This window comes from Alligator mississippiensis, chromosome 1 (genome assembly GCF_030867095.1).
Source record: "Alligator mississippiensis isolate rAllMis1 chromosome 1, rAllMis1, whole genome shotgun sequence".
Taxonomy (NCBI): domain Eukaryota; kingdom Metazoa; phylum Chordata; order Crocodylia; family Alligatoridae; genus Alligator; species Alligator mississippiensis.
The window spans coordinates 84,825,519-84,842,926 of NC_081824.1; the positions used below are offsets into that span (position 1 = coordinate 84,825,519).

At 40.1% G+C, this 17,408-nt stretch overlaps 1 protein-coding gene across 4 annotated transcripts in view; it reads right to left on the bottom strand.

Moving 5' to 3' along the window:
- Positions 1-17,408, bottom strand: part of FBXL4 (F-box and leucine rich repeat protein 4) — a 134,345-nt gene that overhangs the window by 112,057 nt on the left and 4,880 nt on the right. For all 4 annotated transcript variants that reach the window (XM_019486391.2, XM_006260701.4, XM_019486390.2 and 1 more), the window contains 2 exons: positions 8,380-8,528; positions 6,974-7,567 (listed from right to left, as the gene is read on the bottom strand). In XM_019486391.2, coding sequence (XP_019341936.1) covers positions 6,974-7,485 — 512 coding nt within the window. In that variant the 5' untranslated portion in view covers positions 7,486-7,567; positions 8,380-8,528. The remainder of the gene's footprint in view (positions 1-6,973; positions 7,568-8,379; positions 8,529-17,408) is intronic.

A 17,408-nucleotide genomic window follows, 5' to 3' on the forward strand; every position in this document is an offset into this window, starting at 1 on the left:
CTTAAAGGAATCAGCATATATCTACTGGCCTATTTTTCCTATTATTATGAGAGTATAATTTATTATTGTATTATGGTAGCATCTAATCTAGTGGTTCTCAACCTTTTCAGACTTAAGGCACCCCTCAAAAGACTCAAAGCACACCTTGGAGAATGCCAGGTCTTAATTTTTGCTTGTTTGATGATAGAAAAATAATAGAACAAATTCTTCTGTTGCAAAGAACTCAGAAAGACCACAATGGGTCGTCCTGTTTTCGACACTATGAATTCCTATTTGTAATCTCTGAGTTTATTTTGTGACTCATGTTTGCTCACCTAACAGTGCTGACACTTTTCCCACTGAGTTGTGCATCAACCTCAGAGCACTGGGGCACCCTGTTTGAAAATCACTGATCTAATCAGACCAGGACCCCATTGTGCCACACCCTGAACAAATATAGAACAAAACTGAAGTCCATGCCCAGTAAACTTATGATTTAGGTACATAACAAAATACAGCAGATGGTCACAGACTGCACGACAAGGGAGTACAACAAAAGATCAAAGCAATTTGAACCTACATAATGGACACTAGTTTCGGCACAGCAGCAACTTACCAGTGCTGGGTTCCCCTTACTGCAACCACTATTTGGTTATTTACTCTTTGAGTTTGTCCACATAACACAGCTTTGGATAAACAGTGAAACAGCTCAAAGATTGCTCCAAAAACATTTCAATTCGCAAGCCTTCTGTATTTTCTGTCTCTCATATGGGCACTTTTGGGTCTCCAGACTGAGCTCCTCAGAAACTCTACTGTTCCTCTTGCATGGGGTCCACATGGGACAGAGATCTGTTTCCCTGGAGATCTCAGACACCATACTCGTATCCTAGTCTACCAGTAGGATGGTGCGTGTTTTAATGGAGTCAGGCCTGCCTATATCAGGTACTGACAATATCTGTCCTGCATCTGGTACCCCACGTCCATGACTCATAGGGAACAGAGAGGTAGGAGAAGTGGCTGAGCTCCTCTAGGTGAAGCATGTCTACTTGTGTGGGCTGTGCAGATTTCCCTCTGGTACACTGCCTTTCACATTTTCCTCCCTCATGGCGATAGAAAGCCTTTTTCTATCCCTGCCTATTTCTTTCTCAGCTGGGAGAGGAAATGAGCCTCATGCAGAATGAGCAGCAAGAACTGCAAAATGCCCTCTGCCAGCAGACTCTGCTAAACTCCCCAATTAAACATTTGACACAACAAAGAAAGAAAGGAAACACCGAACCTTTCATTTTGCCTTTTTTCCCTTCAAGCTAGCTCCTTCCCTAACTTCTGCAGGAGTGCCAAGAGATACACAGGAAAAGAGGATGTGGAATTAAGGGTCTATTATATGCCCAGAGACCCTTAATTCCTGATTGAAAATCACTGATCTAATCAGATGAGGACTACACCGTACCATACCCTGAACAAAATCCCAACTGTTAGTCTAAGAATCTGAAATCAAATTTGTAATTTTGCTCAAGAATGCTCTGCAGCAAATATGTCTGGCAGAGCCACAAGACACTGAGGGGGAATTAAAAAGTGAAGAAAACTTCAGGAGGTAGGGCATTCCCCTGTTGCCACTAACAAACAGTCACTAGCTGTGACTGAGTTACCAGCAGGATTAACCACTGCAATAGATCTGTAGCATGAAGAAGAAATACACAGATGACACTCCAATTTACTAAAATAAGAAATAATTGCATAGCAGCAGCCAGATGTACTGTGAAGTAGCAGCACCTGCACTGTTACAAACTTCCAGATTGGTTGGGAAATTGTGTTTTTGAACTCCCAGTACAGCACACAGAAATGTGATGTCACCAGGAAAGTGCATGCAACTGGAAAGTAAAACTGACCATCCACTGTAATTAAAAAAGGAAGATTTTTTCCCCTGTATTTTTCACATTTAGTCATCAGAATTGTTTCTGTAACAGTAAGTTTAAAAAAAAGCTTCAGTGATTTCTGACTAGACAGCTCTGACTTCAGTATACACACATTTATTTCTAATATCTGACAGCAACAAATTGCAAACTATTGGTAAGTTTCTAAATGACTGATTCAGATGAAGGAATCAATGTATTTTAAATAGTAAATTTTGGGGGAATGACGGAAAACAGAAGAATGGTAAAAGTATTTTCCTGACCTATCTTAGAACTATCTTCTCCAAGTCAGCACCTGTTTCTACAGTAGTCTAGACCCTGCTTTCATTACTAATTCAAAAGAGAGGCAAAAGAGAGCATCTTCTTGTAGTTTGTTTTATAAATTGGTTAAGGATTATCATAATCAACCATTAACACTCCCACTTGCCATTTTGAAAACTTAAGAGACCCTTCCGTTTAAGGGTGCAATTTCTCTGCCAAGCATCTGTCTGGGTCGAGAAGAAGGAAGGAATAAACACATGTAGGATTCCAGAATTGCTGGAAGTTGTAATTTTGATTAAAGAATTTGAGCTTTCCTCCATTTCCAAGTAGAAGATCGATTAATCACAACCTTTTTCCATACTGAATCATTTAGTGCCCTTCAACAGATCCCTGACAAGCTTGACCTATTTAAAGATAGCTTGAATCAAATTGTTCCAGGCTAGTATCTTCCTACATTCTTAGACTAACAGGAGGATTTAATAATCACTGGCAATGATTCAATGAAGTGGATAAGATGCACTGTACCATCACTGGGACTTAGATGAGAACCTCTCTCTAGGAACATGCAGGACTAGTTCTTAGATTTAAATAAAGCATAACATTGGTGACAGTCAAAAAAGTGACATCTATTCAGACCATGGATGTTCATAAGAAAGAAAATAAAAAGGCTTTCTTGAGCAAGGTATTAATCTTCTGGTTCATAAGACTCTTAGATGTTGCTGAGTTTAGAAACTGCCTGAGTCATGTACAGCCTTCAGAGCCTACATGTCCTTCCTCTGTGGAACTGGAACCCAATTTTTTTCTGGTCTAAGAGGATGAGATCTGGATGTTGGTATAGAGTCCAAATGAAATTACTAGACACTTTCTGGCTAAATGGTTAATATCACTCTTCTGTCTTCCTTAAAAAGAGCTCTTGGTTGATACTGACAACTAAACTGGGAAACATAGTAGGGAATTAAGGATGCTGCACACCAAGCTCATGCTTGATCCCGCCCAGGACTGACCCCACCTATGGAATCAATCTGTACTACTCATCTCTAATGACCTACTGAATTCAGAGTTTCACAATTTTGGTGGAAACTTTGAATTCGGTCAGTTGTGAAAAAGCCCAGTCCCCACAAAAAACCGTGGGGAACACAAACAGGTGCAAAATCAGCAGCAAGCAGGAGGAAGGTGAAGAGAGCTGCAAAACCAGGCAGGAGTGGGAAACCCTGGACTGCTGAAGCACAGGAGACCACAAAATCAGGAGGCAGCTGCCCCAAATTTGATAGGTCCCTCCTCATCTGGGTCACAGGGTCTGCAGGTTGAGCACTTCTGGCCTAGAGGAAGACGAGAGTCAAGAAATTCTTGATAGAAAAATGAGGCAGCAGCAAAGTCCAGAGGAACCTTGCTCTGCCTTCCATGGAAGTAAAAGATTCCATTTTTAATCTGACTGCAGTAATCCAAGCATGCCCTGGTTTACAGATGTGGAAACTTGTCCATTATACTAGCAACTAATGGTTCATGAGCCAGATTTGGCCTGCCAAAAATGTTATCTGACCCATGAAGACTCAACCATGGTGAAAACTGGCAGTTCACCCTTTTAGCACCATGCACTCATACAAATTAAAACATTTTAATATAAATGAACAGGCCACAAATAGTTTCTAGCTTGTATTCACTATTATTGCCTTCTAGTTTGGATCTCAAATTCTTTACCTCTTCACTAACAGTTACTGCTTCTCTTTCTAAGTCACACTTACTCTCTCTCAAAATGACATGGTAAGAATTCCAAAGCAAATAACGAAACCCACAAGAAAGTTTCATTTTGTTGTGGCATTAGTTTTAAAAGCTGCAGCAACTGCAGTCAGGTATTCTATTTATTCACTTGGGAGGTGCACAAAGATAGAGTGGGCTACCAACTGTCTACTTCTCCTGCTTCAATTTTTTGCAGTCAGCTTTCCCAGTATACAACTACATTATCTGATTCTGCTATTACATATAGCTTAAAAACTACAGTAGAAGTTTGCAACCTACAGGCTCAGGCTCAACTCACCCCATGGAAGCTTTGACTCCAACCCACAGACTGGAGCTTTGGCAGCAATCAGCCACAGGGACAAATGCCAGCTGTAGGTTTCCCTGTGCCATGGAAGACAAGCGGCAGCAGGGTCCTAGAACCCATTTTCCCCATGACAGCCTACATCTGGAAAAGTTTGCCTACTCCAAAGAAATAAAGTGAAATGGAGTTGATTCCCTTCTGCTGCACTGTTGCCCAGGTGGATTAGCCTCAGCGCCAGTGAAAACTAGCAAAATTATCTTTATTTTGCATTCTGTTGTCTGAGACAGCTATAAACTGCAAAGATACTGCAGCTCTCCCTAAACATTAGGGAATACCTACCTCTATTGTTTTACTCTAGGGTCACAATTGAGAAATTATCTTTGCATTCAAGTGTCAGAGGTTTGTTGCTCTCCTCCCTGTCTTGTCTCTTCTATCACACCAATGAAATTTTTAGTTCTACAAAAGCTGATGGCACTAATCCAAAAAAAAAGTCCTAGTCTACTCACTATGTCAAATGGATTTTTCAAGCCCTGTAAGTTGCTAACACTTTTCTAACATGGTTTTTTTTTCCTTATTTTGGGGGGAGAGAGGGTGTTAAATAAACGATAGCCTCATGGCAACCCCAGCCATCTCAACGTTAGAATCTGCTCATAACCAAGAAGGGCAGAAGACTCAGCATAGCATAAAGCTAACTGAGCTGGCTTCCTCTACCCACCACCCCCAATGGCACAGCACTGTTACATTTGCTGTTTGGTCCTGTACTGACCATAATCAGTCACCATAAATTAGAGCAGTCTGGATCAATTTATGCCAGTGCTGAAACAACCATTATGTCAATGTTAGAGAATCAAACCCTGCTATTTGTTGATCAACTCCTACCCACTTAATTCTGGCATGTAGGAAAATCTGGCTCCATAACTTTGCATTCGATCTGCTCTTTTTATAGCTTGCTGTGAACCTTTTTAGACAGTATTTGTTCCTTTTTTTAATCTGCCTAGTATCACTGCCACCACTCAGCTTTTATATAGAACTTTATAAAACATTTTTACATTTGTGAATGAAAAGGAGCTAAGTGTCATTATCCACATTTTACTAAGTGGAGAACACAGATGGAGCAAAAGTAAGTAACTTGGCTCATGATCACCCAAAGAGCCAGAAGAGTTAAAAACAGAACTCAGAGATCTCAAATCTGAGCTTGAGTCCACTCCCTTCCTCACTGAGCCACACTGGTAAGAATTTAACTTCTGTAATACCTGGTAAGAATGATAAGAATTTAACTTCTGTAATACCAATGCAAAGAGTGATAACAAAAAAGTATTTAACAGAATGATCCACGGAGTTTGACCTTGATACCTCAAAGACCTGTTAGACCACATCTAGACATGCAGGGGTATGTGCTTACAGCAGCACATGCCCCTGCATGTGTGCCCCACTGTTGGACAAATTGCTCTTGCCCAGCTCTTCAGCCCAGGACAGCTGGAGGTTGGAGCCAGCACTAGTGCTGGTCCCAGCAATCTTACCTGGTGGCCTGGAGCAACAGGGGCACAGGCCAGGCAGCATGGAGGCCTGGCCAGAAGCCAGAGCATTGCTCTGGATGGCCCGGCCTCTGCGTGTGCCAGTGCACACTTGTTAAGCATGCATTGTACCACTTTTTCTTCAGGGTAGTAAAATTCTGGTCCTGTGCTGTAAATCTGTAGCACGGAGTACATTTTAGCATTTGCTGTGCACAGTGTTTGGCACCACAAACTGCACAACCCTGTATGTCTGGACATGGCCTTAGACTTTATTTCACATAAATTGTTAACAAGCATTATTTATAGAGGTCTCCTTAAATGCAGCCTTATTAGAACAGACAGGTACTGATCATATGCATCTTTTAAAAAAAAGGAAAAAAGGCATAAGGGCTATGAAATACAAAATAGGACCGAATTTTTTCCTTCATTGACCAAGTAGAGAATGTCACTCAGAATTCAGCATGGTCACAAAATCATTCCTTAGTTTAAGAAATAAAATATAAGAAAGTAGAAACAAGTCTATGAAAGAATTCTACATGACAAATATGAAAAGTTTACCAAAAAAAGGCTAATGTTAATATGCCATAGTTGAACATGCTTACTCCTGCATTGCGATTATCAACTTATTTCAAGAATGTATTATTCTACACTCCAAGATAGAACACAGTAAACAACATGGAGCCTTTTTGGATATGGTGGGATACATATCTAAATAAATAATTATCCATTTTAATTATAACAACAACAACAAATCAATTTTTATTTTGTTTTAAAACCAATGTAGGTCTATATAATTTTAAGGACTTCCTATTAAGATTCTAAGACATAAGACATTAGGCATGCTAGGTATATTTCTGCATTACAGTGAAATAAATAAAATCCTCTGGTTTCTTAAAATGAAACATTATATAAACCCGTTACCCTCATTACTTGGGGAAAGTACATATTCAAAAGAAACACCATTTAATGAATAGTTATTGTACATGTCCAGTAACTATCAAGGGTTTTGATGATCTATATTATCTGTACGTGTGGCTTTTCACAAGAACCAGTATTATGCAAATGAACCCTGTATAATCTTTGATACTAAAATGGCCTCACTTACTAGATCTATGTCCCCAATTTTAGTATTACGACAGAGTAGAAAACTAGAACACATGTGTATGTGTTAAACTTTGCACTAAAATAAAGAAACCATTTGAGGATCTGATATAAAATCCTTGAAGACATTACTGAATAAATTTAGAAAAAGACAATGAGTAAAAGTTTACCTTACTTCAGCTGGTGGATTTTGGGAATAGGGATTTGCAGAACAAGCCAAAACTCTAACTACAGCTCCAGGATGATACGTTTCCAGAATATGCACAGCTGTGGGATATACTGGATCCTCAAAAGCAAGCTCTACGTAGTCCTGGCTGTAGAAGTTAGGTGGAGTCCTCTTGAATGGCAATCGGGCACTAGGACACTGATCCCACCACGTTCCGTAAGTTCGAAACACTGCAGTCTGAGTAAAGTCACCAGAACTAGGGTACACATTCTGAATACCTGCCAAATTCCACATGGTGTATGACATGCTGTTTTCACTACCATAATGGGAACTAAAATCCAAGACTTCTTTGGCATACTGAACTATTTCAACATTGATAGGCAAGGCTCGGTTGTTTGATTCAATAGCTCTCCGGCTGTTCATCATTTCTCCCCTTGTAGCAGTCCTGGCTCGGCGCCGAAGGCAGATATAGTAAAACATGCTCAGAACTGTTAACATGGGAAACACTGGTGACATCTATATATGAGTTATGAAGCTGCAAATGCTTAGGAGTCCTTTACAAGGTCCATTAACCCTTTGTAGGATGTTTAAAAAATAGCTGAATAAAACAGAATAGTGAAACATGGTCAGCACAGAACATTTCAAAAGAAAATACATGCATTTTTCTCATTTTAATTTTTCCTAAATAAAACACTGACATTAAAGATCTGGCATTAAGCATAAAACTTACTTAATGAAAAGGGATTATTTAAAATCAAAATATATCTAATGGAGCATCTCATTTTTTTCCACCAGAAAGATAGTATCTTATGAAAGAAACACTGGTCACCTCATCCTGAGGTAAACAAAAAACTAAAAAGGAGTAGTTGCATGCAGTACTGAAAATACTGAGCCAATATTCTGAGCATAAAATCTCATGGCCTCAGTGAAAAATCTGTGCGATTCTTATGCTCCTGCAGTGCAAGCATCGTGTCTGAGAGTATATCTACATTGCAGACTCATGCAAGGTAGCTGAGCTAGCATTAAATGAGCTGCCTTGGGTACCAGAAGCACTGTAGTCACAGCTGAACAGGTCTCAGCACAAACTAATTTATCCTACAGGAGCTAGACTGCTCCTGGTACCCAAACTAGCTTATTTAAAGACCATAGCAAAGCACATGCCATTAGTCCAGAAATAATTCTTGTAAATCTTCAGAGGTGGACTGCTTACGTCATCAAATACTTTGCTCCCATTTGAGTTGCCCTTGTGATCTTCCTGGTGGGTTTTGTAAGGCCTTTGAATTAAAGGCAGTTTTATGATAATTAAAGTTTAGTTTTGGATCAAATAACTGTTTTCCATTAGACAAAAACTATGTTTTTATTTTAAAGCCCTTCACACTCCTCTTTCAAGTTGCCCATAGAAGAACTCACCCCTGATACAGAAGTCAGTAGACTCCAAAAGTAAATTCAGTGGATTCTATATTATAGTTATTAGCTGGTCACATCCATACAGCCACGAGGCGAGGTAGGTCTTCACAGTTCTGGCATCAGAAGCAGTTCATCTAGACAGCCTCTTACACCTGATAAAGAGACGACATTTTGATGTATATGTTGACTGGGTTTGATGTAAAGTTTGCTAAATGCAAAAAGGGCAGACATGAAAACAAACTTCTGCTGAACAAAATCCCAACAAGAGCTAGGTTTCCTTACCAATAAGTTAATCCATCAAAGTATAAATAAAATAAACTTTAGCAACTATACTGCAGGGTACTTTGCTCTGCATATACTGCAGCCTCCTCCTGGATTCCTTTAAGATCAAAAGTAATTGAGGATCTAAAATTAACGCCCTAGAAAAGTCAGAAGAGCTGGATGGGAGGCGGGGGGAAGAATCATGTTTCCATGTTTTCAAAAAAATATTTAAGTTAATTGTCTTTATTTAACCAAATTATTTGCTGAAGCAAAGTGTGGATTTAATATACTGAACCATATATAAATTGACTAAATGCTGGCAATAGGCATTTGTAAAAAATGTAGTCTTTACAATGCCCAGACTGAGCAACATGCAACAATCTGCCAAAAAGGCCGGGTTTTTTTTAATTCATTGAATTTACTAATAAAAAATGTTCTATCAACAGTGATAAAGAAATTTGCTTAAAGAGATGTATTTCGGCTTGAGTGTTTTTTTAAGGAAACAGAGGGGTCCTTACTGTATTTCTTACTAATAAAACATCATCTTACATACCCTCTGTTTAGTTAGTAGACACACTATACTATAGCAATACACTGTGAACTATTGTATGGACAAACATAAAGTCCCTTGTCAATATAGTTATTCATTTATACTTCTTTACAGTTTATCAAGAAGCAAAGAAGTCCAACATTTATTTCTGTGTCCTTATGAAAGTAGAACTGTATTTCCCTATTAAAATTTTGTTTAGCTATTCCTCATTGGTAACAGGGAGCAGTCTGTATAACCTGCTAGAATGAATACGAATGACTCAGCATCTCCTAAAATAAACTAAGGGCTTCTACAGCACTGGGGCTTCTGATTACTTTATCACAGGGCATGTGCTGTATTAATCACTGAGCCAGACACTGGCTGCACATCTACTTCAGGACAAATAACAGCGGGTGATCAACCCAATGCCTCCGCTGGTCCAGGAGACCAACTGCACATTTAACATTTGAAACAGGTCAAAGGGCAGTGCTTTTTAGTTCAAAAACCCAAGCTTAAATTATAATTATTCCCTGAATGGAAACAAATTGGAAGGCTCTGTATGAATTCTCTTTATGGTTCCACAGTAACTCATCTTCCTACCCCTAAACAAAAAAAATAACCTTCCCCCACCCCCAAACACACAGCATCCACTGAGCTCTCTTTTTTGTCTGAACACCATTAACAACTGCAAACGCAGGTTTTTGGAGATAACGACAGGCTGCAGCCTCTGCTCCTCCTACGTTTGGCAATGAAAAAATACTCTGATGAATTGTTTGCTCCTTCTCTTTTCTTTTCCTCCCAATAATTATTTTTGTTTGGGTTTTGTACTTAACTCAGTTTTATATCCGCCTCGGACTACATCTGGCACCTAATGCAGGAGGGAATATGTAAGGATTTGTCTTGACTAAGCCCTGTGCTCTACAGGGAAACCAAACCAAATGAAGCCACAATTCTCAAAATGCTCCATGCTCCCAGACTTTGGAAAACTCATGGAAAGAAAGGAGAAAGGATTTCATCTTCTCCCTGTTCAGGTTGGGGCAGCTTTAGAATTTAACTGTGAACTACACTTCCTTCAGAGTCTTTTCTGCTGATGCCTCCTGATCCAGATTTGAGAGAGGAAACAGGTGCTAGACTAGAACGTCCGGGCTGCAGCCTTCATTCTGCCAAAAGGTTCATCTCCAGTGCAGCACCACGAATTAAAGGGCAAAAGGGGAGAACTTTGCAAGATGCTAGGGGTATGCGAAATGGGCCATATTCGATTCGGATTCGAAGATTCAAATTTGACCAAATCAGAATCTGAAGATTCAATGCTGATTCAGAGAATCAGCGACTCAGCCATAGACACAGCTTTAGATCTTTTTTCTACATAACTCGAGGTACCAGGCATGGCTTGTGAATACTACAATGGTGGGGAGGATGGAGTGACCCACAGGAGAAAGCCCCCCACCCCTACCATGCTCAGCGGCGAACCCGGAAGTGGTCCAGAAGTCTTCCAGTCCACTTCTGGGCCCGCCACCGAGCACGCAGTGGGGCCCCCAAGCCCTCCTCACTGGCTCAGCCATCAGCCACGGGGGGACCCCAAATGGCTCCAGTCACCGAGCCAGGGGAACGTGGGGGAGCCCCCCAGAGCGCTCTCCAACAGACCCAAAGTGCTTCTGGTCCACTTCCGGGTCCGCTACCGAGTGTGCTGGGGAGCCCCACATTCCTGTGGGACGCTCCATTTGCCCCACCATCACAGCATTCATGAGCCACCTGGTACCTTGAGGTACGTGAAAAAAAAAAACATTTAAAGCTGTGTCTAATATCAGGATCAAATTCAGATTCAATACGGAAAGATTAAAGAGTCTCCTGATTTGATACATATTTGGAGATTCGGCCACCAATTCGGGCCGAATCTCCGCCCAATCGAATCAGGGACCGAAGCATCGCACAGCTCTACAAGATACCTTCCACAAGTAAATTCTTATATAGTTCTGGAATTGTTCAAACTCAGACGGAGATAGATAGCAACATTTGATTTTAACTACATTATTTTGTACATTCCTTTCGACAGTCATTTGACTCTCCCACACCCCATCCCATCTAAGAATATTTCTAGTATATCACAAGTAAAAAGAAGAGGCTGCCATAAGACTCATTTATCTCTGAGTGGAAGAATTTCCCCAGTTTTATGGAGATCACCACCCCAACTTCATTTAACACTCTTCAGAAAAATCTTAGTTGGGAACTAGGGGGTACAGTGAAATAGTGCCCATATATTATTTTAAAAGTTACTAAACACCATAGAAAACAAAGCATCAGTTCTATGGGTTGGCACAAGAAAATGCATGTGCCTGTTTTACATTTCACAAAAAATTAAGCGTATTTATAAAATATCTTTGTACATCTATGCGCTCATGTTATGCATCAAAGCAGTCTGGACATTCATGTGTCACAACCTAGATTCAAATTTTAGGACTTACTATTCATCTGAATAACCCTCTTGTGATGACTTAAAAAAAAAAAATCGAATCAGTTGTTGGACTGCTCTAATTTCAAAAGTTCCATTTCTTTTATCATTAACAATATTTTCACAACTTATATTTATTTTTAAAGCTGTTCAACAAATTTAAAAGGAACATTTTTCTTTTTAAACAAAGTTAGGTTACTAACATTCAGTCTTCTTCCCAACCCATTTGCACCATCTTTCAGATAGAGATTTTGTCATGATACTACTGCCTGTGATAGGTGAAGATCTGTCTCATAGAGCATCTGAAACACAAACACTCTGAAGTCTTTGAGAAGAGCCAGTCAGTCAAGTACAAAGTTATTTAGAAAAAGCCTGTGTCATTTTTTTTGCCCTGACTTCACAACAGACTTAAAAAAAAAAATCAGCACTTTTTCCGACTTCAACTGTCATGTGCTTTTGGTCTAAAATTCTGCTATAAAGACAAGAAGGAACAGAAAGATGAAGTTTTATCATTTACTTCCATTTAAAACATGCTTTAATCAAAAGTGAAAAGCACATTTTTAAGCCTCATAGCCTAGTTTAAAGTCCTGTTGAAAACTCCATGACCTGTACTACTACTTAGAATAATTAAAAATATCAAAAGCAAATGTTAGTTTTCATCAATTATGCTTTTCATTTTCATCAATAGTTGCTTTTACACAGCTACAATTGATTTGTATATTCTATATGTAATGGGTCCCTCATGCATTAACAAGTTACAGAAATATCCAGTTTATAAACTATACTACTGCTCCCTAGCTTCCCAGGCAGTTAGTTGCACACAAACTGGTTTAAGTGATTAGAAACTGGTTTAAACCTGTAACAGAACAGAAGCTCAGTGCACATAAACCAGTTTCCAAATGGGTGAAACTGGTTTAAGATAAACCTAGTTGAATGTAGTATTAGACTTAACTGATTTGGGTCAAACTACTTTATGACACTTCTGTCCCAGACCCCTTCCTAGTTCAAGTTAAATCACAGTCCCCTGGCAACTCAGCATGCTTTCCAGCCCTGGGCTGCCTGCTCCAGAGAGCAGGGCTGTCCCCACCCCACCCCTCTGCTTCCTAGCTGGAGTAGTGAGGGCTGGCTGACAAGGGGCTAAGGGGAAGAGCAAGCCCAGCTGGGGATGTAGCCCAGACTGCGAGGGGGGGGGGAGGCTGCCTGCCCCCCCGCCCCCCCCCCCCAAGACAAACCCCAGCTGGGGTCTGGTGCCAGGGACAAGGGTTAAACCACCCTTTACCCACAGCTGGCTGGAACTGGGGACTATAAATCCCAGAGGCACCTGGAAGCAAGAAGAGGAAGTGATGAGCAACTCTGCAGATCCTGCTGCTGTAATTCTGGACTACAAATCCCAGAGACCTTGGGGGCAGCAGGAAGAGGAAGTGAACACACAGCCAGAAAACCATGCTCTAGTGCTCCCTGGCTTCTAGCCTGAGCCACTGCAGGCATGTGGCTGCATTACCCGAACCAAACGCAAATGTCTGTTTGCTTCTGTTTCAATTTAATCTATGTGGTTTAGACTAACCTTCAAAGATGGAATCAATTCAGCCTCGGGCTTCTTGGCTGTCTGTACCTAGCCTTACAGTCACAAGAGAACTCGCTAATTTGATACCATGGTGACAGGTAAATTGAAGTAATCTCTCCTGTCCAAAACCTACCACCAGAAGGTATCTCCTAAATCAGGGGTGGCCAACTTGAAGTACACACACCATAAACAGCATGGGCAGCCTGCGTGTCACACAGATCAGGGGGAAACACAGGGCAGGCAGGGAGAAAGAGCAAAGATCAAGCAGGAGAAGGGATCAGTGGCACTCGGAGAGGGCATAGGGCTTAATTTGTGACATGCCTGCCAAAATAGTTTGCCCCCACTGTTCTAGACCATTTCCCTTTGAGGTGCCAGTTGTTTATAATGCAAATGACAGATACTGACTTCAGTCTGGCTTAATTTAAAGAATGCTTTATTGTCTAAAGAAGGGAACGCACAAACACTGACAGTCAGAGTACAAAAGTAAACAAGACTTTAAGAATTAAAAGAAAAAAAAAAAACCACAAATCTCTTTCACTTAACTTGACGAGTGAAAATGTACTGTATAATTTACAAAACCGAAACACAGTATAAATCAAGGAAACAAGTTTCTGCATTTACTCATGATACACACCAACTATTAAAAATAAATCAATTTTTCTCATAGTAACTCTTATTGATGAACTTCCAGGTTTTTATCATCTCAATTTCCATATCTGATATATTTTAAGGGATACTTAAACATATTAACTGGTAATTATAGTTTATCAAAAACAACGAAATGTTTTGTTAAAGTCCTTGAAATCACTGTATTTTGAAATTCTGTACATTTTTTAAATTTTTGTAGTTTACCAGGGAAGTGTATTTATACAATTGATTCCTGGTATAATTAAATATGTAGTGCAAGTGAGGCTGATCAATAGGCCATTTAACATGCACTTATGCACATGCATGCACAGTTGTATTACTTTTTCCAAAAGTTTTGTAATTAGGCTGCGTAAATTATTTTACCCATCCTCGTCTTTGCTTTCTGTAGTGATTTTACACCACATACTGAGGGAGCCATCTTCTTCTGTGTTACTATGGAACAACAGTTTAGATTTTCCACAAACTGCCACAAAGTCATGAGGCAAAAAATCTGCAATATATAGATAATTCAAACCATACTTTTTGTAGACAGTGACAAGATAGGCAAAATAGTTACAAAAACTTAGCTGTACTTGTAATTAAGCATTTCCTGAAAATATAAACATATACATAAAGGAACTTTACCAAAATAGGGCACACTGCACAAATAATACTCTTCTAACAAAAATGGGATAAAGTAATTTAAATTTATATATTTTTAAAAGGAGTGTTATATAGGGACACAAGGATATTTAGTGTAAACACCTAGTACCTAGTGGTGACTCCATAGCTAAGGTACATTCTAAAAATTATCATACAATAAATTCCTGTTTTTCCTTCAAAACAAAGTGGCTAATTCCAGTTAGCTTTTCTAAGCATTAAATCGTCTACGTACTTTTTATTTGGTTCCTCTCAATACTTTTTCCATTTTGAGTAAGTGGCGTTTGAATCTGGGTTCTCACTGAAATTTCCCCTTAGCAACCTTTGACCACTCTTTAATAAAATATGTATATAGCTGCACAAATCTTAAGACTCAAAACGGAGACCTGTACAATGAGATGGGTTTATATTTTTCAGGGATGGGATTAAGGAAGAGTTCAGACTATGGCGATGGTGTGTAGTGTCCTGCAGCTGTGGCAAGGGGTGGATCCAAGTGGGTGTAAACACAATAAACTTTGAGCTCACCAGTTCATTAATGCAGCTCTAGAACTCATGGTGGAGGGAAAAGGTAAACACAGCTGCTTGCTTGCCCTATCCCACCCCTTTGTCCACTGCCAAATTCAGCAACAGCGATACTGGAATAGAGAGGGGCTCTTTTGCCTCTCCCTATAGTCTTTTTAAGACCACCTTACAAAATGCAAGGATTTTAAGCCCATTTAGAGTTCTGCCATCCAAAACCTGAAAGATCCAGCCCATTTCTGCACTGGTTCTGAAAAGCTAACAGGTGTAAAAAGCAGTATAGCAGCAAATCAAACAAGTGACTCAAAATACATAATAACAGCAGATCTCATGAGTTGTTTTTGGAGGGCAGGGGTTAAGTTTTGTTTGTTTGTTTTTTATCATAGAATACTTTCAGTTTAATCTGAAGAAGTTTCCAGCTTGTTATGTATGTCCAACATCACATCTCTCTACTGAAACTGAGTAAATAGCTGCTGACAGATTTATTCAGCTGGACTATCAACAACCTGAAAGGAGGCTGCTGGACAATCATTCAAGGATGCTATCAATCTCAAAAAATAAGATGACTTAACAAGCGATCAGAGTGCTAATCGGAGAAACAGCTCCTCTGGGAAAGTGTCATGGACAAAATATGCCAATCTGCACCTTTGGATTTATGTTTTACCCAGTCTCTAAATCAAAGGAAAAAAATATCTAAATTATGATCATCCCTATGAAACAAGAACAGAGTAATTATGAACTGGTACTAGACAATTAGAAAGCAAATACCCAGAAGCAGAACACCCCCCAAAAAAATCCCCAAAACACAGGGGTAACAGCAAGTAGACAGCTTTCATCAAAACTTAGTATAGTATTAGAGAATGAAAATGAATTCCCAAGGGGCTAAACAATATAAGACATTTAGTAATTAATCACAAGTAAAACAAAAGGGAGAAAAAATTATCGTAAAGGAAGCAAAATTAAGTATTAGAACAAATAAAGTAATGAGAACAAGAAACCTGAATTGCTTCAGGATTGATAAATTAATGCAAGGGACAGTGTGACAAAACAAGGACGTGCTTAAAGCAATACTCAGCATGCAATAGAGCCATTCATATACTTGGCATAACCACAGTGAGACTGAAGGAAACTTTTTTTTTTGGGGGGGGGGGGGGGGGGGGCGGCTGGGTATTTGGCAGTACTTGGTAATCCCATGTTTCAGGACTTCAGCTAGGGCCAGGAAGAATATTTCTCCCCTTTCCCACCCATGAATGATTTGTTTTCCCTCCCTCTCTCCTTGCCTTGGACAAGGCCATACCCCCACTGCTAGTCAGGGTCTTCGGCTCAAATGCACTGGTCCAAAGGGATTCAGAAACCTCACACGTACTTAGCTCAAAGATATTGCTCACATACTCAGGGTCAAACTGACTGCTATCTTTGGGGCCAGGAATGTGTTTTCTCCTCAGGTTGGACAGGCAAAGACGCCAGGCTCTTTTGCCTCTCCCTGTAGTCTTTTTCCAAGATAATTTGAGCATGCCACAGGTCTCCCTGTTCCAGTATGTTGCAGATTGGTTTGTTTGCTTTAATAGTGTGCTTTGGGGTGAAAGGAGATGGGGCAGTCTATCTTGTGACCCTTTGGACATAATTTAATGCAGATGCAGAGGACTGACCTGATGGCCTGGGAGTCCCGCCCCCCCCCCCCCTTTCCAGTTTTGTTTTCCTATGACCAGGAGACAGCTGAAGCAAACTTTTTGATTTTACTTAATGGACAGAAAAATATGAATGTGAAAGCTAATGAAACTTTCAGTGGTGTGAAAGATTGGTAAGAAGCTAGGGAAGGGGTTACACTAAACATATGTAAAAGAAGAGGACTAGATAACATGCAGTGATCTCTTCAGTAATTGCCACGGGTAAGGCACTTCAGGGGCAGCACGCAAGACTGTGCAGAATACATAAAATGCAGAGACAGGACAGTCAAAAGGAGCAAAATATACAGTTTTAGAATTGAGAAAAAGGTATTGGTACAAAGCTTATGCAAGTAATTAGGTATCCTCCCCTCCCCCAAACTCCAGTCTCCAGAAAAAAAAAAAAAATTAAAGAAAGCCATCTGGTCAAAGTCGGTTTTCCTTCAAATCACAGGCAAGTAGCACTGGCAGGCACCTCCAGAGGTCATCTAGTCCAACCCCACTGTGAGGCAGGATCATTCCTATCCAGTACCCTGGGTTGAAGTTCATCAGGCCCTGCTGACTTGGGTCAGCATCCAGACCCATCAAAAAGCTGTTTCTTTTGTTATCTCACCCCTCAGCTTTCCATTTCCTTAACAAACCATTGATGGTTGTCTGGTTGCAACCTAATTTTTTGCAAAGACTAAAGCAAGACATTGTTGAGCAGCTCTGCCTTTTTTGCACAACCTTGGCTATTTAATAGTGGACCCACAGCTTGTT